The sequence below is a fragment of the Panthera leo genome, chromosome C2, assembly GCF_018350215.1.
Source record: "Panthera leo isolate Ple1 chromosome C2, P.leo_Ple1_pat1.1, whole genome shotgun sequence".
Classification (NCBI taxonomy): Eukaryota; Metazoa; Chordata; class Mammalia; order Carnivora; family Felidae; genus Panthera; species Panthera leo.
In genome coordinates, this window is record NC_056687.1 from 34378026 (window position 1) to 34399272 (window position 21247).

The window sequence follows — 21247 nt, forward strand, 5'->3', positions numbered from 1 at the left end:
GTTGTGTTGACTCCTTGTCTTCCATGATAAACCCACAGGCTATTTTCACAAAAATGAATCATTGGAAATGGGAATTGGACAAGAAAAATGAAAGTATAGGAAAGAAATGGTAAGTTATAAATGCTGGAAGGAAAATTAGAATCAAATGTAAGTGAAGTTCTGGGAAACAAATCTCTGACTGTGGAAATGTTGCCACTACCAACATTCAAGAGACTCTTGATGTGTAGCTAGATACTCACTTGTCTACTGAAGGTGGCTTATTGACATAAATGAGGCAAGTGGTTTTGGGAAAAAGGATAAAGGTGTCCCAGAGGAAGTGATGCTGGCCAAAAAAACTACATTCAAGGAATCCTCAGAGATATTTCATGGCACTGAAAGTTCAAAGCATAAAATATTGGCAGCTGATTTTAACTGATAAAGGAGTACAATTCGCCAAGACATAGAAACGATGTTCTTTCCATATCGGAAGTTATAGGACAAAAAGGCAAGCACTGTTCAAACTACTCTTGACGTGTTTTATACAGAGAAATCGAACACATTCATTGTCAGTGTTTCAAGTGTTTTCAATCAATGTGCATCAAATAAATATTAGTTTTGCTACTTTTTTTTTTCATTTTCCTTTACATTTATCACCTAGAGTAAGAGACATTTTAGTGCTTTGACAAAAATTTTGCAAGGTTGTAAAACAATGAAAACTTTCTTCTTGATCACAAGGTGCTTTTGCATGGTTTCAGCTTGTTCAGTCATCTTTAGGATTTCTCATTACTGTGCAAGCAAGGACTGGGTACACGACCAATTCAGTTCCAACAGTGGTTGCTTGTGTCCTGTGTTGTATTTTGGTATTTTTGCTGAGGAACTTCCTCAACCTCCTCAGAGAAGGTCATTAGCAGATGGCAGGAGGGGGGTATTGCCAGGGGCTTCTAGGCATTCTCCTGAGAATTACCTACGTTAGTGCTGTAGGCAGCTGCAATAATCAACCGCAGCTTCTAGCAGTATCTGGGCATCCTCCTGAGAATCACTGGCTTTGGTGTTGCAGAGAGCCAAGTTTATTAGTAGTGGCTTTTCTGTAAGTCTTATATTTCTGGAATTTCTGAAGGCCTGAAGTAATCCTCCTTACCTTTGCTTTACCAGCCCTTTCATGTTCTTAAAATAAATCACTTTGTATTTGTAATACCTGTAGTGATGTGTGTTTTCCTGACTGCCCCCGACTGATACAATATTTGGCACCAGAAGAATATCCTAGGTAAAGAGCCACCTAAAGATGAATCTTTGCATCGGTTACCCTGCATAGTAAGAAATGAAGGTAATAGTGACTCCATCATTAGTGAAAAATGAGATGGTAGTCCATACGATACAGTGAAAAACATTATTTATCACTGGAAGTTAGCCGGAATGTAGAGCCTAATGAAAGCAAATATGGGGACTCCAAGTGACTCTTGGAAAATAATGGCAAGATATAGATGAGCACAAGGACTATAGGAAAGATGCTTACTTCTGAGTGCACTAAAATTAAGGGGGAGGGGTGCCTGGGTGGCTCATTCAGTTAAGTGTCAGACTTCAGCTCAGGTCATGATCTCGTGGTTGGTGAGTTTGAGGTCTGTGTCGGGCTCTAGGCTAAAAGCTTGGAGCCTGGAGCCTGCTTCGGATTCTGTGCCTCCCTCTTTCTCTGACCCCCCCCCCCCACTGTGCTCTGTCTCTCTCTCAAAAATAAATGAACATTTTTAAAAAGTTTTTTAAAATAAAATAATAAAATTAAGGAGGCAAATTCTCAGGGTTTAAATTCTCCAGCCAAAACATTACCAGGAAATTAGCCTGGAATAATCTTTCATCTCTTATGTCCTCAGGACTGATGAGTCCGAATGTCCGACTGAACGTTCGAGGCTACAGGTTGCAAAGTCACAGTGCAGGTTCAATTTTTGACCTCACCAGTTCTCTTCAGCAAAAAGTAGGGCACTGATCTGTGCCTAAGTCAGGATGCAACTAGAAAAAAAGAGAAACCATTGGACTATTTAAAACACAGGGAATTAAGAGCAGGAATTTGGTTACAGTGTCAATGAAAGGGGATTCAAATGCATTTAGGGTGATTGACACATGTTCCTACCTGTGCAGTGGTACTGAAGCTACTCTGGCTTCAGGCCATCCCCGTGTCTGGAGCAGCAATCACATTGGACTTTACAAGCAGTCTCCCAGTCACCAACATTTCTCCCCTAAAGAGTATACTTCAGAGCTTCCTCCCGAGGCACAGTGCTATGTGCACCATAACATAATAGAGGGATTTGGCTCATGTTCTGTAAAAGTGTGGTCAAATCTTAACTATAGTGGAATCATGGGCAAAAGGCTCCTCTGAGTCAACATTTTCCAACAAGTAAAAGGGAAAGGATTGGTATAAGTTGGTAGATTTCATACTTTTGTTTGCCTTGGAATATTCTTTTCAAAAAATACTATGTGGAATTACAAACAGGGAAAAGTAGAGTTACTCTGAATGAGAGATATGGTTTACATAGACTTAATGACCCCGAATTCTTTGCCCCAGACCTCCGACCACCTTGTAGTTCTCATGGGGATCCCTCATAGCACATTTTGAAAACCACTAGAGTAGTAGATTTTAAGGTCCATCCATTCATCTCTAAATATCATTTTTTCTTACATTGTGAATAATCCTAATGACTATATCATAAGTAAAATAGAATTCAACCTTCTTAACTTAGACACTGAAGGACACTGGTCCAGATTTATCATTCTATCATTATTCTTTATCTTTTTTTTTCTAGTTAGACTTTAAACTAGGTACTCATGTTGAATGAATTAATATGTGTTTAGAAAATGCTTAATGTAGTTTCCTCTTCTAATATACTAATATTCATTCTCTCTATATATCAACAGCCTTATTCACCTACTGGAATCTTATATATACGAGTCCTAGCTCTTGATTTTTTTCATCAATTTGATCATTTAGTTTCATTGATAAGTGAATCATTTATGTTTGGATTAACTACATGTAACAGAAAAATCTTAAATAGATTAGTAATATATAAGGGCTGATTTTTCTTTTACAAAAAATAAATCCAGGGGTGCCTGGGTGGCTCAGTCGATTAAGCATCCAACTCTTGATCTCAGCTCATGACTTCAAGCCCTGTGTTTGGCTCTGCACTGGGAATGAAGCCTACTTAAAAAATAAAATAAAATAATAAAATAACATAAAATAATTTTTCTAAGTTTATTTATTTTGGGAGAGACAGAGACAACACGAGTGGGAAAGGGGCAGCTAGGGAGGGAGAAAGAGAATCCCAAGCGGGCTCTGTGGGGCTCGAAGCCACAAAGCCATGAGATCATGACTTGAGCCTAAACCAAGAGTCGTATGCTTGAGCTACCCAGGCGACCCTAAAATAACATAAAATAAATCTGGAGTAAAGGTAGTCCATTGTTGTATGATTGGCCTACAATCATCAAGAATCTAGCATCTTCCAACTTTCTCTTCTACCATCTAGCATGTAAAGATGTCTCATGAGCTAAGAGAGATGTAGACCTCCAGCCATTTTATCCATATACCAAGCAGCTGAAGGAGAAGGTAAAGGTTGTTATTAGTAAATGCCTTAATTGTCTATTTTCCATTTTAAGGAGACTTCCTGGAAGTTCTACCCAACATCTTTGCTTGGAATTTAGTCACACGGATGGAAATATGATGTCTTTTGGCAACTAAATAATGATTCTATTATTATGGAAGACAGAAGAATGGGCATTGGATAGAAAAGTTGTAGATTCTGCCACAACAACAAATCTATTTGCTCCTTTGAGACTACAGTCAGCATACTAAATTGTGAAATTCTATTACTTATTTATCTTTACATTCCTAGCACCTGGCACAGTATCTCAATACACAAATGAACAATAATGAATGAATAACAACCTTATCTTTTTTTAAACTGACATTTGGCTAGCCAGCCAGAAAGTCAAGAAGGGGCCCACATAATACTTGTACTAGGACTATGAACAATACCAGAAATAACTGGCCAAAGGGGACAAGAATCATTTGTATTTGGGAAAAGGGGACAAGAATCATTTGTATTTGGGAATGCTCCTTCAAAAGAAAGAAACTAAAGCTGAATATTATTAACTTCATTTCTGTAACTGTCAATAAATACATATCATTTTACCCAAGTTTAATTTTTACTTTTGTCCAATATTGAGTTTATGTTAACTTTTTATATTACCTTCAGATTTCTAATATAATACATTTTGAGGTACATATGTATATATGTATTATATAGAGAGAAGTTTGTAAAGTACACACAAGAATTTATTGTTTTTGTCACACAAGGAAAATTCATCATTTTTTCATATATATTTTAATATGTTTCACACATTATAATTAGATTTAACATCCTGCTGCCACAATATTGGGTAGAAACCTTCACGAATCTAGAAAATCCAGGTTTTAGATTAATGAAATATCAAGGGAAGCCCCTGTACTTCTCATTACCTCTAAGTGGTTCCTCAGCAACTAGTCGCAGAATACAGAAACGTATAGCTACGACTATGCCATCAGAACAACAAAAACCATATTTTAAAAATTTATGCCTCTATCCATCCATCACCTATTGAATCTATAATATATCTACACATCATCTATTTACTTCCTTACCCCAAAAATGATTTCAGTGGTTTACAAATATATACTACGATAAGCAAAATAAAAATGATACTTAAATGTATAGATAACAATAATCAGGGCAAAGGAAGATACGGGCAACAAAAACCGAGATCAATTCAGAAATTAGGTAATGAAATGACACGCATACCAGGAAATCTTACTCTCTTTCCAGAGGAAGTCAGCCATCAGTCTGGTTCTAAGGTTTCTCATAACCAGGGAAGCTGGTTCCAGAGAACTTGGAGATCAGTACAGGCATGCCTCAGAGATATTGTGGCTGCAGTTCCAGACCATTGCAATACAGCTAATATCTCAATAATGTGAGTCAAATGAATTTTGGGGTTTCCCAGTGAGTATAAAAGTTATGTTTACATGATACAGTAGTCTATTAAGTGTGCAATACCATAATTTCTAGAATAAAAAGTATATGCCTTAATTTAAAAAAATAAAAAAAGTACATACTTTAATTTAAAAAATACTTTACTGCTAAAAAATGCTAGCCATCACCTGAGCTTTCAGTGAGTTGTAATCGTTTTGCTGACGGAGGGTCTTGCTTTAAGATGATGGCTGCTGACTGATCAGGGTGGTGGGTTGCTGAAAGTTAGGGTGGCTGTGGCAATTTCTTAAAATAAGACAACAATGAAGATTGTCACATCAATTGACTTTTCCTTTCACAAAGGATTTCTCTGTAGCGTGCAATGTTGTTTGACAGCATTTTACCTACAGAACTTGCTTCAAAATTGGAGTCAGGCCTCTCACACCCTGCTGCTGCTTTACCAACTAAGTTTACGTAAAATTCTAAATCCTTTGCTGTCATTTCAATAGTCTTCACAGTATCTTTACTGGGAGTTTTCATCTGAAGAAACCACCTTGTTCATCCATAAGAGGCAACTCCTCATCTGTTCAAGCTTGATCATAGGATTGTAGCAATTCAATCACACCTTCAGGCTTCACTTCTCATTCTAGTTCTCCTGCTATTTCCACCACATCTGCAGCCACGTCTTCACTGACATCTTGAAGGTCATCCGTGAGGGTCGGAATCAACTTCTTCCAAACTCCTGTTCAGGCTGATATCTTGACCCCTTTCTAGCTTTAAAAAAAATTTTTTTTAATGTTTATTTATTTTTGAGAGAGAGAGAGAGAGAGGGAGAGAGAGTGGGGGATGGGTAGAGAGAGAGGGAGACACAGAATCTGAAGCAGGCTCCAGGCTCCGAGCTGTCAGCACAGAGCTTGACCTGGGACTCGAACTCACCAACTGTGAGATCATGACTGAGCTGAAGTCGGATGCTTAACCTACTGAGTCACCCAGGCACCCAACCCCTTTCTAGCTTTTAAGAAATGTTCTTAATGACATCTAGAATGGTGAATCCTTTCCATAAACGTTTCAATTGACTTTTCCCAGATCTATCAGAAGAATCACTATCTATGGCAGCTATAGCCATACAAATAAACACTTCTTAAATTGTAAGATTTGAAAGTTGAAATTACTCCTTGATCTACGGGCTGCAGAATGGATGTTGTGTTAGCAGCCATGAAAACAACATTAATCTCATGCATCTCCATCAGAGCTCTTGGGTGACCAGGCACATTGTCAACGGACAGTCATATTTTGAAAGGTATCATTTTTTCTTAGCAGTAGTTCTCAACAGCAGGCTTACAATATACAGTAAACCATGTTGTAAAGACATATGCTGTCATCCAGGCTTTGTGTTCTGTTTTATAGAATAGGCAGAGTGGATTTAGCATAATTCTTAAGGGACCTAGGATTTGGGGGATGGTAAATGAGTACCGGCTTCAACTTCAAGTCACCAGCTGAATTCTGCCCGGAAAGCAGAGTCAGCCTGTCCTTGAGGCTTTGAAGCCAGGCATTAACTTTTCTCTAAGTATGCAAATCCTGGATAGCACCTTCTTCCAACGTGAGATTGGTTCATCCACTTTGAAAACCTGTTGTTTAATGTCGCCACCTTCATTAATTATCTTAGTTAGATCTGCATAACTTGCTGCATCAGCACTCATTGCTTCACCTTGCACTTTCATGTAACAGAGATGGCTTCTTTCCTTAAGTCTCACGAATCTGACTCTGCTAGAGTCAAACTTTTTCTTCTGAATATTCTTCATCTCTCTCAGCCTTCATAGAATTGAAGAGGGTTAGGGCTTTGTTCTGGATTAGGCTTCAGTTTAAGGGAATGTTGAGGCTGGTTTGATCTTCTATCCAGACCACTAAAACTCTCCATATCAGCAATATTGGTCTTTCATTTTTTAAATCATTCATGTGTTCCTCAGAGTAGCACTTTTAATTTCCTTCAAGAACTTTTCCTCTGCATTCACAGCTCAGCTAACTGGTGCAAGAGGCTTAGCTTTCAGCCTTTCTCACCTTTCAACATGTCTTCCTACTACACTTTATCATTTCTAGCTTTTTAAACATGTCTATTTATTTTTGAGGGAGGGAGGGAGAGAGAGAGAGAGAGAAAAGGGAAGGGGCAGAGAGAGGGGGGCAGAGGATCTGAAGTGGGCTCCACACTGACAGCAGAGATCGCGAGGCAGGGCTCGAACTCATGAACCATGAGATCAGGACCTGAGCTGAAAGTCGGACACTTAAACCAACTGAGCCACCCAGGTGCCCCTCATTTCTAGCTTTTGATTTGAAGAGAGATGTGTGACTCTTCCTTTCACTTAAACACTTAGAGGCCATTGTAAGGTCATTAATTGCCCTAATTTCAGTATTTTTGTGTCAGGGAATAGAGTGGCCTGAGGAGAGGGAGAGAAATGGGTGAATGGCTGGTCAGTGCAGCAATCAGAACACACACAACATGTATTAAGTTCACCATCTTATTTGGGCACAGTTCATGGCACCCAAAAACAGTTACAATAGTAACATCAAAATTCACTGATCACAGATCACCATAATAAATATAATGATAATGAAGTTTGAAATATTGCAAAAATTACCACAATGTACCACAGAGACATGAATTAAGCAAATGTGGTTGGGAAAATTGTAACAATAGACTTGCTCCATGCAGGGTGTCACAAACCCTCAATTTGTAAAGAACATAGTATCTGTGAAGTACAATGAAAGGATGCATGCCTGTACTGAAGGACTCAGTTAAACACCTATCAGGAGAATTCTGAACCTAGGGAAATTAGATTGCCCACTGATGGTTAAATTATGAGATCAAGAAATGATTTTAATGGAACAATGACTCTGAGATAAGCTGACCTTGAACTGAATACACACACACACACACACACACACACACACACACAGATTTTGAAAGAAGAGTTATTGGTCATAGAAGCACAGAAAAAGGAGAGCCATACATTTTCAAGTTATTGTACCCAAATGGTGTTTTTTTTAATTTTTAATATTTATTTTTAAGAGAGAGACAGAGCATGAGCAGGGGAGAGGCAGAGAGAGGGAGACACAGAATCCAAAGCAGGTTCCAGGCTCTGAGCTGTCAGCACAGAGCCTGACGTGGGGCTCAAACTTACGAACGAGCCGTGAGATCATGACCTGAGCCGAAGTTAGACCCTCAACCGACTGAGCCACCCAGGCACCCCCCAAATGGTGTTTAAACAAATATAGTGGCTTTTTTTTCAAGATGTTTATTGACGTTCCTTGAGGATAAGAACTGAGTTGAACAATATTAAATAAGTTTGGGAAACACTGATTTAAACAATGTTAGACCAGTTTCTTTATCATACGAATTCACAGGGTATTTAATATTTAATTTGCATTATGAGCCTATAAGGGGGATTAGGTATATAAGATTTTCCAAACGTAGTTGACAATTATGGCAGATGCTATGCTATGTTTTCATTGTACTGTTCTCCCTTCCAAATATAGAGAGATCCAGCCTCTTTCACAGTGGGCAGGCCAATGTGACTGACTTCTAACAAGGTGGGACAAAAGGGGTATAAACTACTTCTAAGCCTGGACTTATTCTTGCAATTCTTCAGTTTTCTCTTCTTTTCTTGTGACTTTGGAGGCCACATATTCCAGATAGCCAGCATGAATGAAAAAATACACTTCCATTTTGTCTAGTGATCAAGATTTTAGGGTTTATGTATAATTTCAGCCTAGCTTTGCCTAGTCTGCGGATTGTGGTCAAGCTCTTAATTTTTGGAGAACATTTACAAACATTTTATATCTTAACATGAAATGTTTTTCTAAGATAAATGGTTGCAAAATATATACCCGAGTATCTGAATGAATTACTTTGCATATAAGCTTGCTAATAAGTTACATGTGGAAGAAGTTTTACCAAAAATCCTGTGTATTGGTTTCATAATGTTTTTATTTGCTCATTTGGAAGTCACGACCCAAATACTAAGTATAATATCTTGGAGGAAGTAATCCAACACAGACCAACAGGGCAGAAGTTTTAGACATTTACTTCCACATAGTCATGATTTTAGACTTTTGCTTTGTCTCTTGGTCAGGAAAGAAGATGGCAAAAAGACAATTGGTCATCACTATTTCTGTCACTTTAGAAAATTGCGGTCAGGCTCTTAGGCTTCTACGCTTGGTCTCTTTTCAGTCTTGGCTTGTCTCCCTGGGAACACAGATGTGATCTGTGGTGACACTGTCTTTTCTCTGTAAGAGAGAATTGTCTGTGAAGACATCTGTCTTCTTTTACACATTTTTTTTTTTTTTGTAAATTATTAAGTAAACTACATCTTATTTGAATTTCACTCGTTTTCCCCTAGTGTTTCTTGTTTCAGAATTTTGGATATCACAGTACCTTTAGTTGTCATGCTTAGTTAACCAACTCTGGGCCAAGATAGTTTCTCAGACTTGTCTTGTTTGGCATTCCCTTGGCTAGGCAGGTATCTCTGCGATGGTTACTCTTATATATCAACTTGGCTAGATTATAATACCTAGTTATTTTAGTCAATATAGTGGTTAACATCTGTAAAGGGTTGACTTTATAAGTATGGGGCACCTAGGTGGCTAGGCTGGTTAAGCATCTGACTCTTGCTTTTGGCTTTGTTCCTGAGTTGAAGTCCTGCATTGGGCTCTGGGCTGATAGCGTGGAGCCTGCTTGGGATTCTCTCTGTCTCTCTGCCCCTCTTCTACCTGCTATCTCTCTCTCAAAATAAGTAAAAATAAACAACAACAACAAAAAGGAATTGACTTTATAAGATTACCCTTGATAATGGGGGCGGGGCCTCATCCAATCATTTGAAGATCTTAAGAACAAAAACTGAGGTTTTCCAGAAAAGAAGTAATTCTGTCTTAAGGCTACAGTATCAGTTCTTGCTCAAGTTTCAGTTTGCCAGCCTACGCTGCAGACTTCAGACTTGCGTTAAAATACAACTCTTTATATATGCCTTAAATATTATGCAGATATATACACAAGTATATGAAATCTTATGCACACATATAAACACAAAAGCTTGTATGCATGATCTCCTGATATATAATCTATACACACACAATCCCTCAAATTTTTTTTATTTTTTTTCATGGTAAGACTAGCGTTATAGATTCAGAGGATTGTTTTTTTTTTGTCATTCTCATTTCTTCATCACATTTTATCAAGAGTACATGCTATCAACATGACCCCCTGATGGTGCTAACCACAATCACCTGATTGAGGTAGTTTTCCAGGTTTTCCCGCTACAACTTATTTTTCCCCTTTCCTTACTCTGTTCTTTAGAGGGTGATCACTAAGTGCAGTCCACACACAAGGGAGAGAGTTGCAGTGGGGAGAGTCAAGCTCTACCTTTTTGAGGGGTAAAATTATTTAGCATTCTCCTGTGCCAAAGATTTCTCTCTTCTCCCCCATTATTTTACTTATTCAATCATTTATTTATTATCAGTATGAACTCATGGATATTTATTTTATACTTTATGCAGTAATACATTATTTATTTTGTTGCTCAAACTATTTCAGGTGCAGCCCTTGGGTACCTTTCAATTGATTCCTGTGTCCCTTTGACATGCTCCCATTCTTTTGATTTGGAGGCACTTCCTTACTTTCTGGCACTACACGGAGCTCCGGGCACATCTTGTCTATTCCCTGCTCCACCTGTAGAATCAGCCATCTCTCCAAGGAGTCCTAGTTCCTTTTACTGGAGAATAACATTAGAAAGCAGGAATTGGGAGCTGGGTTCACGATCTTTTAACTTTTTATTTTGATGAGATTCATGACAAAAATAATTCCTGGTACTTGAACACCATCAGACAACAGAGTGTGGAGCATTACACGGCCGGATGTGGTTTCAAATGTCACCTCCTTCGTTCACCAAAGACATTCAAATCCAAAGACAAAGTAATAATACAAATGAGAGTTAAATGTTGACCCCTGATCTCGAGATTGCCAAGGATCTCCTGTGGAAGATGGCAGAGTACAGTAGGATGAGCAGGAATGGTGACTGGAACAAGGGTAATAATCATCATTTTGCAGTTTAAGAGACTCGGTGATATGTAGAAAGTGCCAGCACAGGGCAGAGTAAAAAGAAAGCACTCAGTACATGGCAGCCAATGTCTTCTAAAAAAATGCATATGTTTGGTAAAGAATTCGGCATTCTACTGCAGTTTTGGTATAACAGTGATAGAGGCGATAGAGAGTGACCCTGTGTGTCTGTTGGGACTTCTACATCACATGAGGTTTTAAGCAATAGTTGACAACAAGGCTAGAGGCATTCATGAAATGCAATTACGTGCGGTGTTTTTCATTGTTTATATTACTGTTGTGAATGGAAAGTGACACTACAAACTCAGTTAAAAAGAATTCCTACGGATATACATAAAGAAGTGATCGAGGTATTTCATTTCCCTCCTCTTCTTTTTCTAAAAGAAAAACAAGACTCATAGCCAAGGAGTTTGGGGTGAGAAATTCTCAAGAGGGTGTGAAACATTCACTGCATTTCATTCCAAGGTTTGAAAACTTCTTTAGATCCAAATAAAATCACATATTTAGATTTGATGTTCATAATACAACCAGGAAAGCGTCTAAAACTGGGTAGTATCACACATAGTGATCATTGGGTTCAAGACAAATACTGGAATCGGTGAACTTCATGGGTTTTCAGGTTACTTACAAATTACATATGTATGCCTACATGTCTTCATATAGCCCTATATATGTTGTAAATACATATATGCTGGATGGATTTATTCATGCATTTACAGTTTTCTACTGCCTGTATTACTGGAGACAAGCATGCACAATTTGACCACATCTCAATTTATATCCTCTGCGGTGAAGTAATTTAGGGTGATAGCTTTTTTTGCTAGTTTTCTGCTGGGCACTGTCTTATTGTAAATGCCAAATGACTGGAAGTTGCAGATCAATGATTGATATCACTCCCCCTTCTTGAAAAAAAAATATTTAGTTGTGCAAACCTTTATTTAATGAATACGTGTATTTCTGATGAGAATACGGACTTCCAATTCGAAAAATGATGGGCTAAACTGTTTCTAACCTACGAGCTCTCCTTTGCAATTCTTGTTTCCTCTGGAATTTATTCCTTCCATTAGTGGAGTGAGCAGCAGGGGAAAAGGGAGAGAAACATGGGCCCTGGGCACCTGTGGCTATTTCACTGCATATACAGTTTACCTAGTTTACCTTGCCCTACTGGTTACCATAAAGGGGTTGTTAACTTTCCCTCACAAGGCTGAGTTACAGAAGTGCAAAGTCTGAGAGTAATTGGCACATGAAAGGGGCAGAACACTGACTGCCTGGGAATGGAATTCACTGAAATGTCCTCATACACTCAGAGAAAAAGCTAAAATAAGCAAATGAAAGCAGCGGTGGAGGAAGATTGACATTTTGGTCACCTGCATAGGTGGAGGAAATGCAAAATCCCCTTCTCTGTAAAGCAGCCCACACATCCCAGCCTGGGAGAGGGTGGATAACTTAGCGCAGAAGCTTTGAAGGATAGACAGGTGATGGTGACAGTGTGTCCCTGACAACGAACTCGGAAGATGTCTCCACTGACTCACCATCCATTCGGCTATTGATCAAACAATAGCATTTACAAAACTGATGTCCCCCCTACCTTTGTCTTATTGGTCTAAGTAAGAACTAACAGTCTGTGAGTGCTTTCTAAAATGCGGTACTGAAAGTAAGAGCTATAACCTGAACTCAGGCCTTCTGACCATTATATCACACTGTTCTTTTAAAATACAGTGCGGCTTTCTAGGTGAGATTGTCTACACAGAGTATGTGAGGGCCAAATACCTCTCTCTGGCCCAGCACAGATCATAGGAAAAACTGGAAATCATAAGTAAAGTTCTGAATGACATGCCCTGTAGCATAAGCATATCTACCACAAAAATACATTTTTTCATGTAAATAAACATTACATTCTCTGCACAGTTCTTGCCAAGGGTTAAAATCCAGATGTAATGTTTTAAATTACAGAGAGACAAAAAAAAAAAAAAATACTTACAGCTACTGTATCTTAATTTCTCATACTACCAATTAAGAAATTCTGCCCTAAACTATGAATGTTTCTCTGCAATTCTCTACAAATCACCATTAATAAGATAATAGAGCAGAAAAATTAGTAGGGAGTTCATTTGATTCTTTTCCCCCCGAAGGCTGGCTTTAGTGGGAAAATTTATCTACATTTTAATTCTAACGCATCGTGAATGATAAATGAACTCTACTGCATAAAGGACATGACATTGGTATGCTTAGATTTCTATTTTCTTTCATCAAAACATTCTACCTAGCAAAGTTCATAGCTCAGTGCTTGTCTCTCTGAAAGGAATATATAGATGAATGGAACCCACGACTCTAAAGGACCCCCCGTTCAGGACATGACTCAAATAGGCAAAAAGAAATCATCTCAGAGGTGTGAGGCCAGGCAGAAAGCTGTGTTACCGTTTAGGTTTCTATAGGTATGTCTGCACTGGCTTGTTCTAAACAGGAAGAGCAACAGGAAACCTATTTTATGTTGCTTTCATCACCAGATCCAATGGCTGCAGAACCAGAGACAGTGAAAAGATATTTGCCCTGCAGCTGCAGCTGAACACGAGAGGAAAACATATTACCCTTCATCACTTCCCCCAGATCTGTCTGCGCTCTCTCCTGTATTATTTGAAGAATAGGCTCCTTATTCAGACAACCTCCTGTATGATCCCGCATAGCAATGGCTATAACCCTGATGGTTGACAAATGTTGAATTGATATTGCTAAGGGGAGTGCTCGAGTCAGAGGAAAAAATACGTGCATTCTTTCACTGTTGCCACAAGAAAAGTCCATTTATTGTCACTGGTTATTTTTTGAACTTGAGGAACATGGTGGCTAAATCCCTCATTTTATGTTGGAGATGAATACATCAGTTAAGAACAGGGCAAAGTGAAAAACATCAAATGAACAGGAAAAAAAAAATATGAAAGGAGCTGACCATCAGAGTTCAAGTGTTATAAAGTGGGAAACATTCTAGGGAAAATGTTTACAGTTCGAGTTTTGGTTATCAAAGACAGGTATTTTCTGAGTAAACTAATATTAAAGGGTAAATATAAGGGCTAATATTAAGGGGTAAATTCTTTTCTGGGTAATAATTACTAACACTCATTAATATTAAAAAATGATGGAAAGAAATCTTTATGTTTTCTAGAACATCAAAGATTAGAAATGGTAAAAACACTTATTCTAAAATAGTCAACAAAGAGGACTCTTGGGGCACTTTGGTGGCTCAGTCGGTTAAGTGTGATGCTTGATTTTGGCTCAGGTCAAGATCTCACAGTTTCTGGGTTCAAGCCCCATGTCAGGCTCTGTGCTGATAGTGCAAGCCTGCTTGCGATTCTCTCTCTCTCTGCGACTCCCTCCGACTCTCTCACAATAAATAAACTTATAAAAAAAAAAAGGTACAGGACTGTCATTTTTTTAATGCTTATTTATTTATTGTGTGTGTGAGAGAGAGAGCACACATGGGAGGGGCAGAGAGAGCTGAGTTATTACCTGAGCTGAAATCAAGACTCGCTCAACAGACTGAGCAACCCAGGCACCCCCAAGGACTCTCATTTTGATGTGAGTGATAACCACATCAGAGAAGTAGACATTATCATAAGGCACACAGAGTAAAATTTTCCATCTCTCTGTTGTGATTGTTGAAAATGTTTAACCAATAAAAAGAAAGAACTTCTCACCTAATTATATAATGAGAATGTTATTGATACAAAAATTGAGACCTAAAGTGAAATACAGTACATTACAATGTTCTAGAAAGACTGTCTATTCTGACAGGAAAAATAACAGCAAAAAGCAACAGCAAAAAACTACATTCTATGTTGGACTCCTAATATTTTGTGTGTATTTTTTATAATTTCTACAATATCCACTTATTGTTCTCTTTTTTTTTTGGTGGGGGGAAACACTTGATAAAGGCAACTTATATTACACTGTTAAATTCAAAGTTTACACTGTAGAATCTAAATATCATATTACTAAGGTAAATCACTACAATGAAAACATAGCATTGTTATTATTCTGGTCTTTTTGACTTTGCCACAGAGGTGACAAGGGAAAGAAAATGGGTTTTAGATGTGAAGTAATTTCTGGTTATTTTTAAAGAGCTATGATAGAAAATTCCCATATCTCTTCATATATAAGAAATGAAAAAGAAATTATAAAGAAGAACACAAAGCATCATGGTTGTATGTTGTGCTGTTATCCATAACAGGTACAGTGCACAGATCATGAAACTGTTAAGACATTAATAACATTCCTGTAACAGGAAAAGAATCACAGAAGGCTTTCAGTAATGTTCCCTGGTATGTATCATCATTAACTCGCATCACGGATTCTTTCAGGAAATCAAACTATTACTTTACTTTGAAGTTAAAGCAAACAACATGTTTCAGACCCAGATTCAAGGCTTTACTCAAAAAAGTTGTAAGAAAGATGGTTAATATATAATAGGTTTAGCTATAAAAGTCTCCTTCGCTAACCTTTTCCAGTACTGAATAGGTTTTTGATAGAAAGACATCCAAGTACCGCTCATTAGTCATGAACAACCAGGCTAAAAACATACAATAACAAAAAGAAGCCGTCACTATTAATGTATTAATGTAAAGGCGCAAGATAAGACCTTTAAAAAACGTGAGATACTTTGTCTTATAAATGCATCATAATTTCTCAGTTATGAATGAATTATGTATCAATGATTTTAGACTTGTGTCCTACTATTTAATGAATTGAGTGGCGATTTCATGACTGAGTGTTCCACTTAGTTTGAGATAGTTAATTCAGCTTCGAAAAGTGTTCAGGTTTATAGCTGGAGAGTAGCCTGGATATCTGAGTTAGTTAGTATAATTTCACATTACAAAATAGTACCTAAAGACAAATATTATTACCTCCCATCCCCATGCCTGGACGATTGTGCACATGTGCATATATGTGGGGAAGGTATCAGAGTTAAGATAAGGCATTTTAACATTCGTCCTAAATTAATCTTCACAACAGTACAGCAAAATAAACATTAGCAAAGGCAATTTTGCAATTTTTAATTTTATTGATCTAAAGTAAAAGACGTTTTGTGAATTGTTACACTTACTATTTCAGGCCTTCAGAAAGACTGAAATATCAGCATCCACAAATATACTAAGTGAAGCAGAGATCATGAGATAAAACTTATGCAAAATGAAGCATGGATGAGTTTATAGATAAAGAATTTTATATTATCTTTGATTCAAGTCTTAATGTTATATTATTACTACATATTTATTACAGTATTTCTAAACACAATTTGAAAAAAAAGCATAGTGACAATCTTGGCACTTTGTAATTTAAACCAAGAGATACTTAGAACAAATAAAGTCATCAAATATTCATCTTAAAAAAATACTGTATACATTCAACAGAAATAATCATACATGACACATGATTCAAATTTGAACTTTAAGTATCAAATATTGGCATGGAAAGTAAAGCTGTTTAAAGACATTACATATAATACTCCATTTGAGAATCCTAGCTGCTCAGATGCCTGGAAAATATAGTCTAGAATCCTTGAAATTGCAAAAATATTTCTCCCTCTCCTTTGATAAAAGTCTGACATTCATTTGCATAAACCAATATTAAATTTCAGACACCTGATGTTTCGTCTAGACAACTGTATTTTGAAAGGCTTACATACTACAAGCTCTGTGACAATGAGAACAGGAAAACAAAGCACACATCTTCTCGTGAAGCTGAAACCACGTCTCTTCAATTGGGCATATCCACGTTCTGAAGGATGAGGCCCACTCGGTTCGGAATGTACACCTAAGTCAACACAATCGTGTCAGTGCAATGGAAAGAAATACTGAGCATGGTGACATTATATCAAAGGGACAAGATTCAGCCTCCCATTTGCTTCAAGTTCCAGTTATCTTCAGTTATAGTCTGCAGGCACCAGGGAGACAGTTCTACAGTTCCTCAGTGCTGGCAGCAACGTTGAGGCTCCTTTGAAGCAATCACCACTAGAGGGCTCCATACACTTTACAAAACCCAGTGTTCCTCAGACATAGGCAAAGAAAGGACACTGGCTGAGGTTGAGGCACTTACCTGGTGGTACAGGGAGGCTGCCCTAAGGTCACAAGGTTATTCCATTCAGGTGAATAAAAGTAATATACAAAACACTGCTCTACACCAAGACACCGGTCTGTCATCCTGTTTTGCCTTCCATCATTTTAAGAACTAATTAAATGTAATATAAGGGATCCTAAAGGTTTTTAGGTCCCTCCCCAATTTAAACCGTTCAAAATGCTTGCCACTGCATTTAAATACAAAACACATCCTCTCCCTGCCTGCAGGGTCCTGACTCCCCTTCTGGCACAAATACAATACATCTTCCATCTCAGCTCAGTGTGACACTTGTCTCTTCTCCCCTCACACCAGGCTCCAGCCACAGGGGCCTTTTGGATCCTTAAACAGGTCACATCTTCCCTCCTTTGGGTCTCTCAGAACACTCTTTACCTTGCTAGTTCCATATCTCTTGCATCTGAAAAAATCCCAGCTCCATGGAGAGGTGTCCCTTGCGAACACTAGGTATGATACTTTTCCAACTTCATTATCTCTTACAGCTCCGTTTATTTTGTGTGTGTGTGTGTGTGTGTGTGTGTGTGTGTGTGTGTGTGTGTGTATTTGTACAACCTTGGATGTGTTGCTTTTCCTCTCTGGGTCCCAGATTTCCCTTCTTTATGGTGAGGATGCAAACCAATAATGATAGCAGTTAAGAGTTACTAAGTGCTTAATGGGTGCTGTGCATTACTCTACCTGTCTTTTAAGTACTTGCTCATTCACCCTTCACAATGACCCAAGGACACAGTACTATTATTATCTCCTTTTTGCACATGAGGAAATGGGAGGCACAGGGCAGTTAAATAATTTTCCCATCCTCACACACTTAGTAAGTGGCAGAGAAAAGAGCTGAATCCAGGTCCTCTGGTTAAAGGGCATTTTTAATTCTTTCTGAACACTTAACACAATTTGTGATTTTGTTTTTCAAGTTTATGATCTGAACTCCCTACCAGACTATGAGCTTTACGAGGGCAGAGCCCTGTGTCTTCATATTTCTAACTCTTAGTAAGGTGCCAGTAGACAAAGTAGTTGCCAAATGATGACTAAATAATGAATAATGAATAAAAGAATAAATAAAAGTGGGACCAATATGTACATGTATCATAAACTATTATTTAATATACTTCTATCTGAAATACTTTTAATAAAAATGAGAAGTGATCTGATGTGTATCTGTCTATGTGCTATTTCACGTATAACATACTTACTGTTAACAAACAGTAAAAATAATATTACAGACTGCTGTTGTCATTGTGACAGTATCTCTCCATTTCCGACATTGCGAGTATTTTATTATTTCAGTCATTTTATCTTTAAGTGAAAGTCTGACTGATGGTTAAAAAAAAAGAAGAAAAAAAGCTTTTATAGTTTAGAATCAGAATGAAAGAGGCAAAGCAGAAATGGCATAAAGAAAAAAATAAATAAAAGAAGAGAATAGCTGATTTTTACTGAATGAGACTATTGTATATCCAATATATCTCAACTCTGAGAATGAACACAATGTTTTCCCTTACAGTTTTTGTGATAACACAACTCTTAAAAAAAAATCAGATATACCAGTATAGTTGGTTAGTTTTGAATAATAAAGATTAAAGCAATTGTAAAATGATAGCATTTTAAGAAATGTATATTATGAATGCAATAACCAGAGAACAGTTTTTCTAATCTTCAATTAATAGTGATTTAGAAAATGATCACCATCATCTGAGAAAAATTTCACAAATGCTAACAGACACTGACTGGCTCAATTTCTCACAGTTTGATTTGCTTCCAATACTTTGAAAAGATAAATATTATATCCTTGCAGTCATTAAGTGTAGGGAAACCCTTTACATCAATGCCATAATCTGTTTCCCTACAATTTTCCTATAATTTACAGGTTCAACCAATTCTCTCTCCAACTTTTATCAAAATAGGCATGAGTCAAGAGACACTTCTGCCCTTTCAAGGTTTGCCATATACTTACTCTATTACTGTGTGTGTGTAGTTTGGGGAATCATAGAAACTAGGTATAACTAATCAGTGGGACAGCAGGTTAGAACACAATGATTCTGAATTTTTCTAAGCATTTTAAAACTGAAGACCAATCTAAATTTTTCAGTAGCACCAAAGTTGGACAAAAGATTTTCAGTTCCCTTTACCTGAAAAACATTTCTCTGATATAAGACATGGGCTTCTATGCGTATAAGAGGATTCTGATAAGTCCAAGTCTCTTGGGAAAGATGCAATGAAACAAGTCAGGCCTAAATAAATGCTGATAGGCCTCTGTCAGTGTGGCACAGTGATATATCAGGACAGGTCATATCAATCTCCTACTTGAATCCTACACAGTTTTGGTATCTGCTTTGTTTGGTGTATAACCTCATAGGTAATTTCGTTAATAAAATACAATGATAACTATAAGCCTATGATTTATTTATTTATTTTTTTTCTTTTCAACGTTTATTTATTTTTGGGACAGAGAGAGACAGAGCATGAACGGGGGAGGGACAGAGAGAGAGGGAGACACAGAATCGGAAACAGGCTCCAGGCTCTGAGCCATCAGCCCAGAGCCTGACGCGGGGCTCGAACTCACGGACCGTGAGATCGTGACCTGGCTGAAGTCGGACGCTTAACCGACTGCGCCACCCAGGCGCCCCATATAAGCCTATGATTTAGAAACAACCTTACTTTCTGTGATCTTTTGGCGTTTCAGCCACCCCCAATTTGAGAGTAAAACAAAAGGGACGATAGAAGAAGTTCAAGGTTTGCAATACATGCATTGAGTTTCCTGTTTTGGCATTTAAGGGTTAAAAAATGCTCCAAGAACTCTTACTAAATGATGCTGGTCATTTTATGTAAGGAACTTTATGATGCCAATTCCAGTCACAGAGACCTCTTAACACTATCTGCTCAAAAACCTTCAGTTGATAATTGTATAGTATCATTAACGGGAATATTATGTAATTATATTTTCCACTGCAGTGTTAATTACTACAATGTGTTTATGTTGCTCTAGAGTCCTTGCAGTACAGGCAACATGAGAGAATTTCCCCAAGCAAGTGATTTCTCTTAACTATGGCTATTTATGGAATTTTGAGTTTTCTTCTTTATTAGGGTTCTGAGTATGTAAATCAATTTTCTTAGTGGTTAGAAATGACTACCAATTATACTAAAGGTTTAAGATGATCAGAAGTAATCCTTATGATGAGACAATTACAGACATGAACAGTTTGGGGGCTCTATTATTTAGTGCTAAGTATTGGCTATGTAACTCTCATTTTATAATTTTAATTCTAAAAATAGTTTTGATTCATAGAGCAAGGGAAAAGAAATATGAACATAATTTAAGTAGGTTTATACATAAATGTTTACGTATACTTAAATATAAACAATTAATATTTAAGTACATGTATATAAAACTGTTTAGTAAGCACATCACAGTTAATATATGCTGATTAACATATATGATGCTGTTTTAGCCATTAAGCCTTAAGGATTTTGTAGTTAGGATCATATTAAGAACATATGAGACAATGTAATGTATGGCCATGAATTTCATGTTTTCTAGCTATATTTATAGTCAACACCTCAGAAGAAATCAGACTGCCACAGTACAATCCAATTCATTTATTAAGAGAGGCAAAATACATGCTAACCTACCCAGTTACTTTGACTACCTTAGTGATTTAATCACTATGCCAACCACTAACATGGCCAAAAAACCCCCCAAAAAACAAAAAACACCCCAAAACCCCACAATGGAGCATACAATAATCTACTATATTATGTCATCCAGGCAAAAGTATTATGTTCTTCTAGGATCACAACTGAGCTGCAAAAAGTAATTATATATTTTTGAAAACAGGGTGTCAAAATTAGAATCACAAAATCTTAAAATAATTTTAAATAAAAAAAAAGTTTAAAGACTTTCAATATTTACAGCTGAGGAAAAATAAAAGGTATATCTATGCCGAATTCCCTATTTTAACCAAAAGTCTACATTTGAATTTCCAAATTTAGAATGAGAATAAATAGACTACTTCTTAATAATAAGGAGCCTAACTGGCAAAGTAATAAATGCGAAAACTATTGC

The 21247-nt window shown here is 37.3% G+C and overlaps 1 protein-coding gene across 3 annotated transcripts in view; it reads right to left on the reverse strand.

Moving 5' to 3' along the window:
* Positions 1-1770: 1770 nt before the first annotated feature.
* The window catches only part of GBE1 (1,4-alpha-glucan branching enzyme 1), a 280352-nt gene continuing 260875 nt past the window's right edge, over positions 1771-21247 (reverse strand). The window contains exon 16 of one of the 3 annotated variants that reach the window (XM_042903789.1): positions 1771-1980. In XM_042903789.1, the coding sequence (XP_042759723.1) occupies positions 1936-1980 (45 nt within the window). In that variant the 3' untranslated portion in view covers positions 1771-1935. Of the gene's footprint in view, positions 1981-5140; positions 5739-16101; positions 16876-21247 lie in introns of those variants that run through there. The other 2 variants (XM_042903787.1, XM_042903788.1) reach the window with 2 other exon arrangements.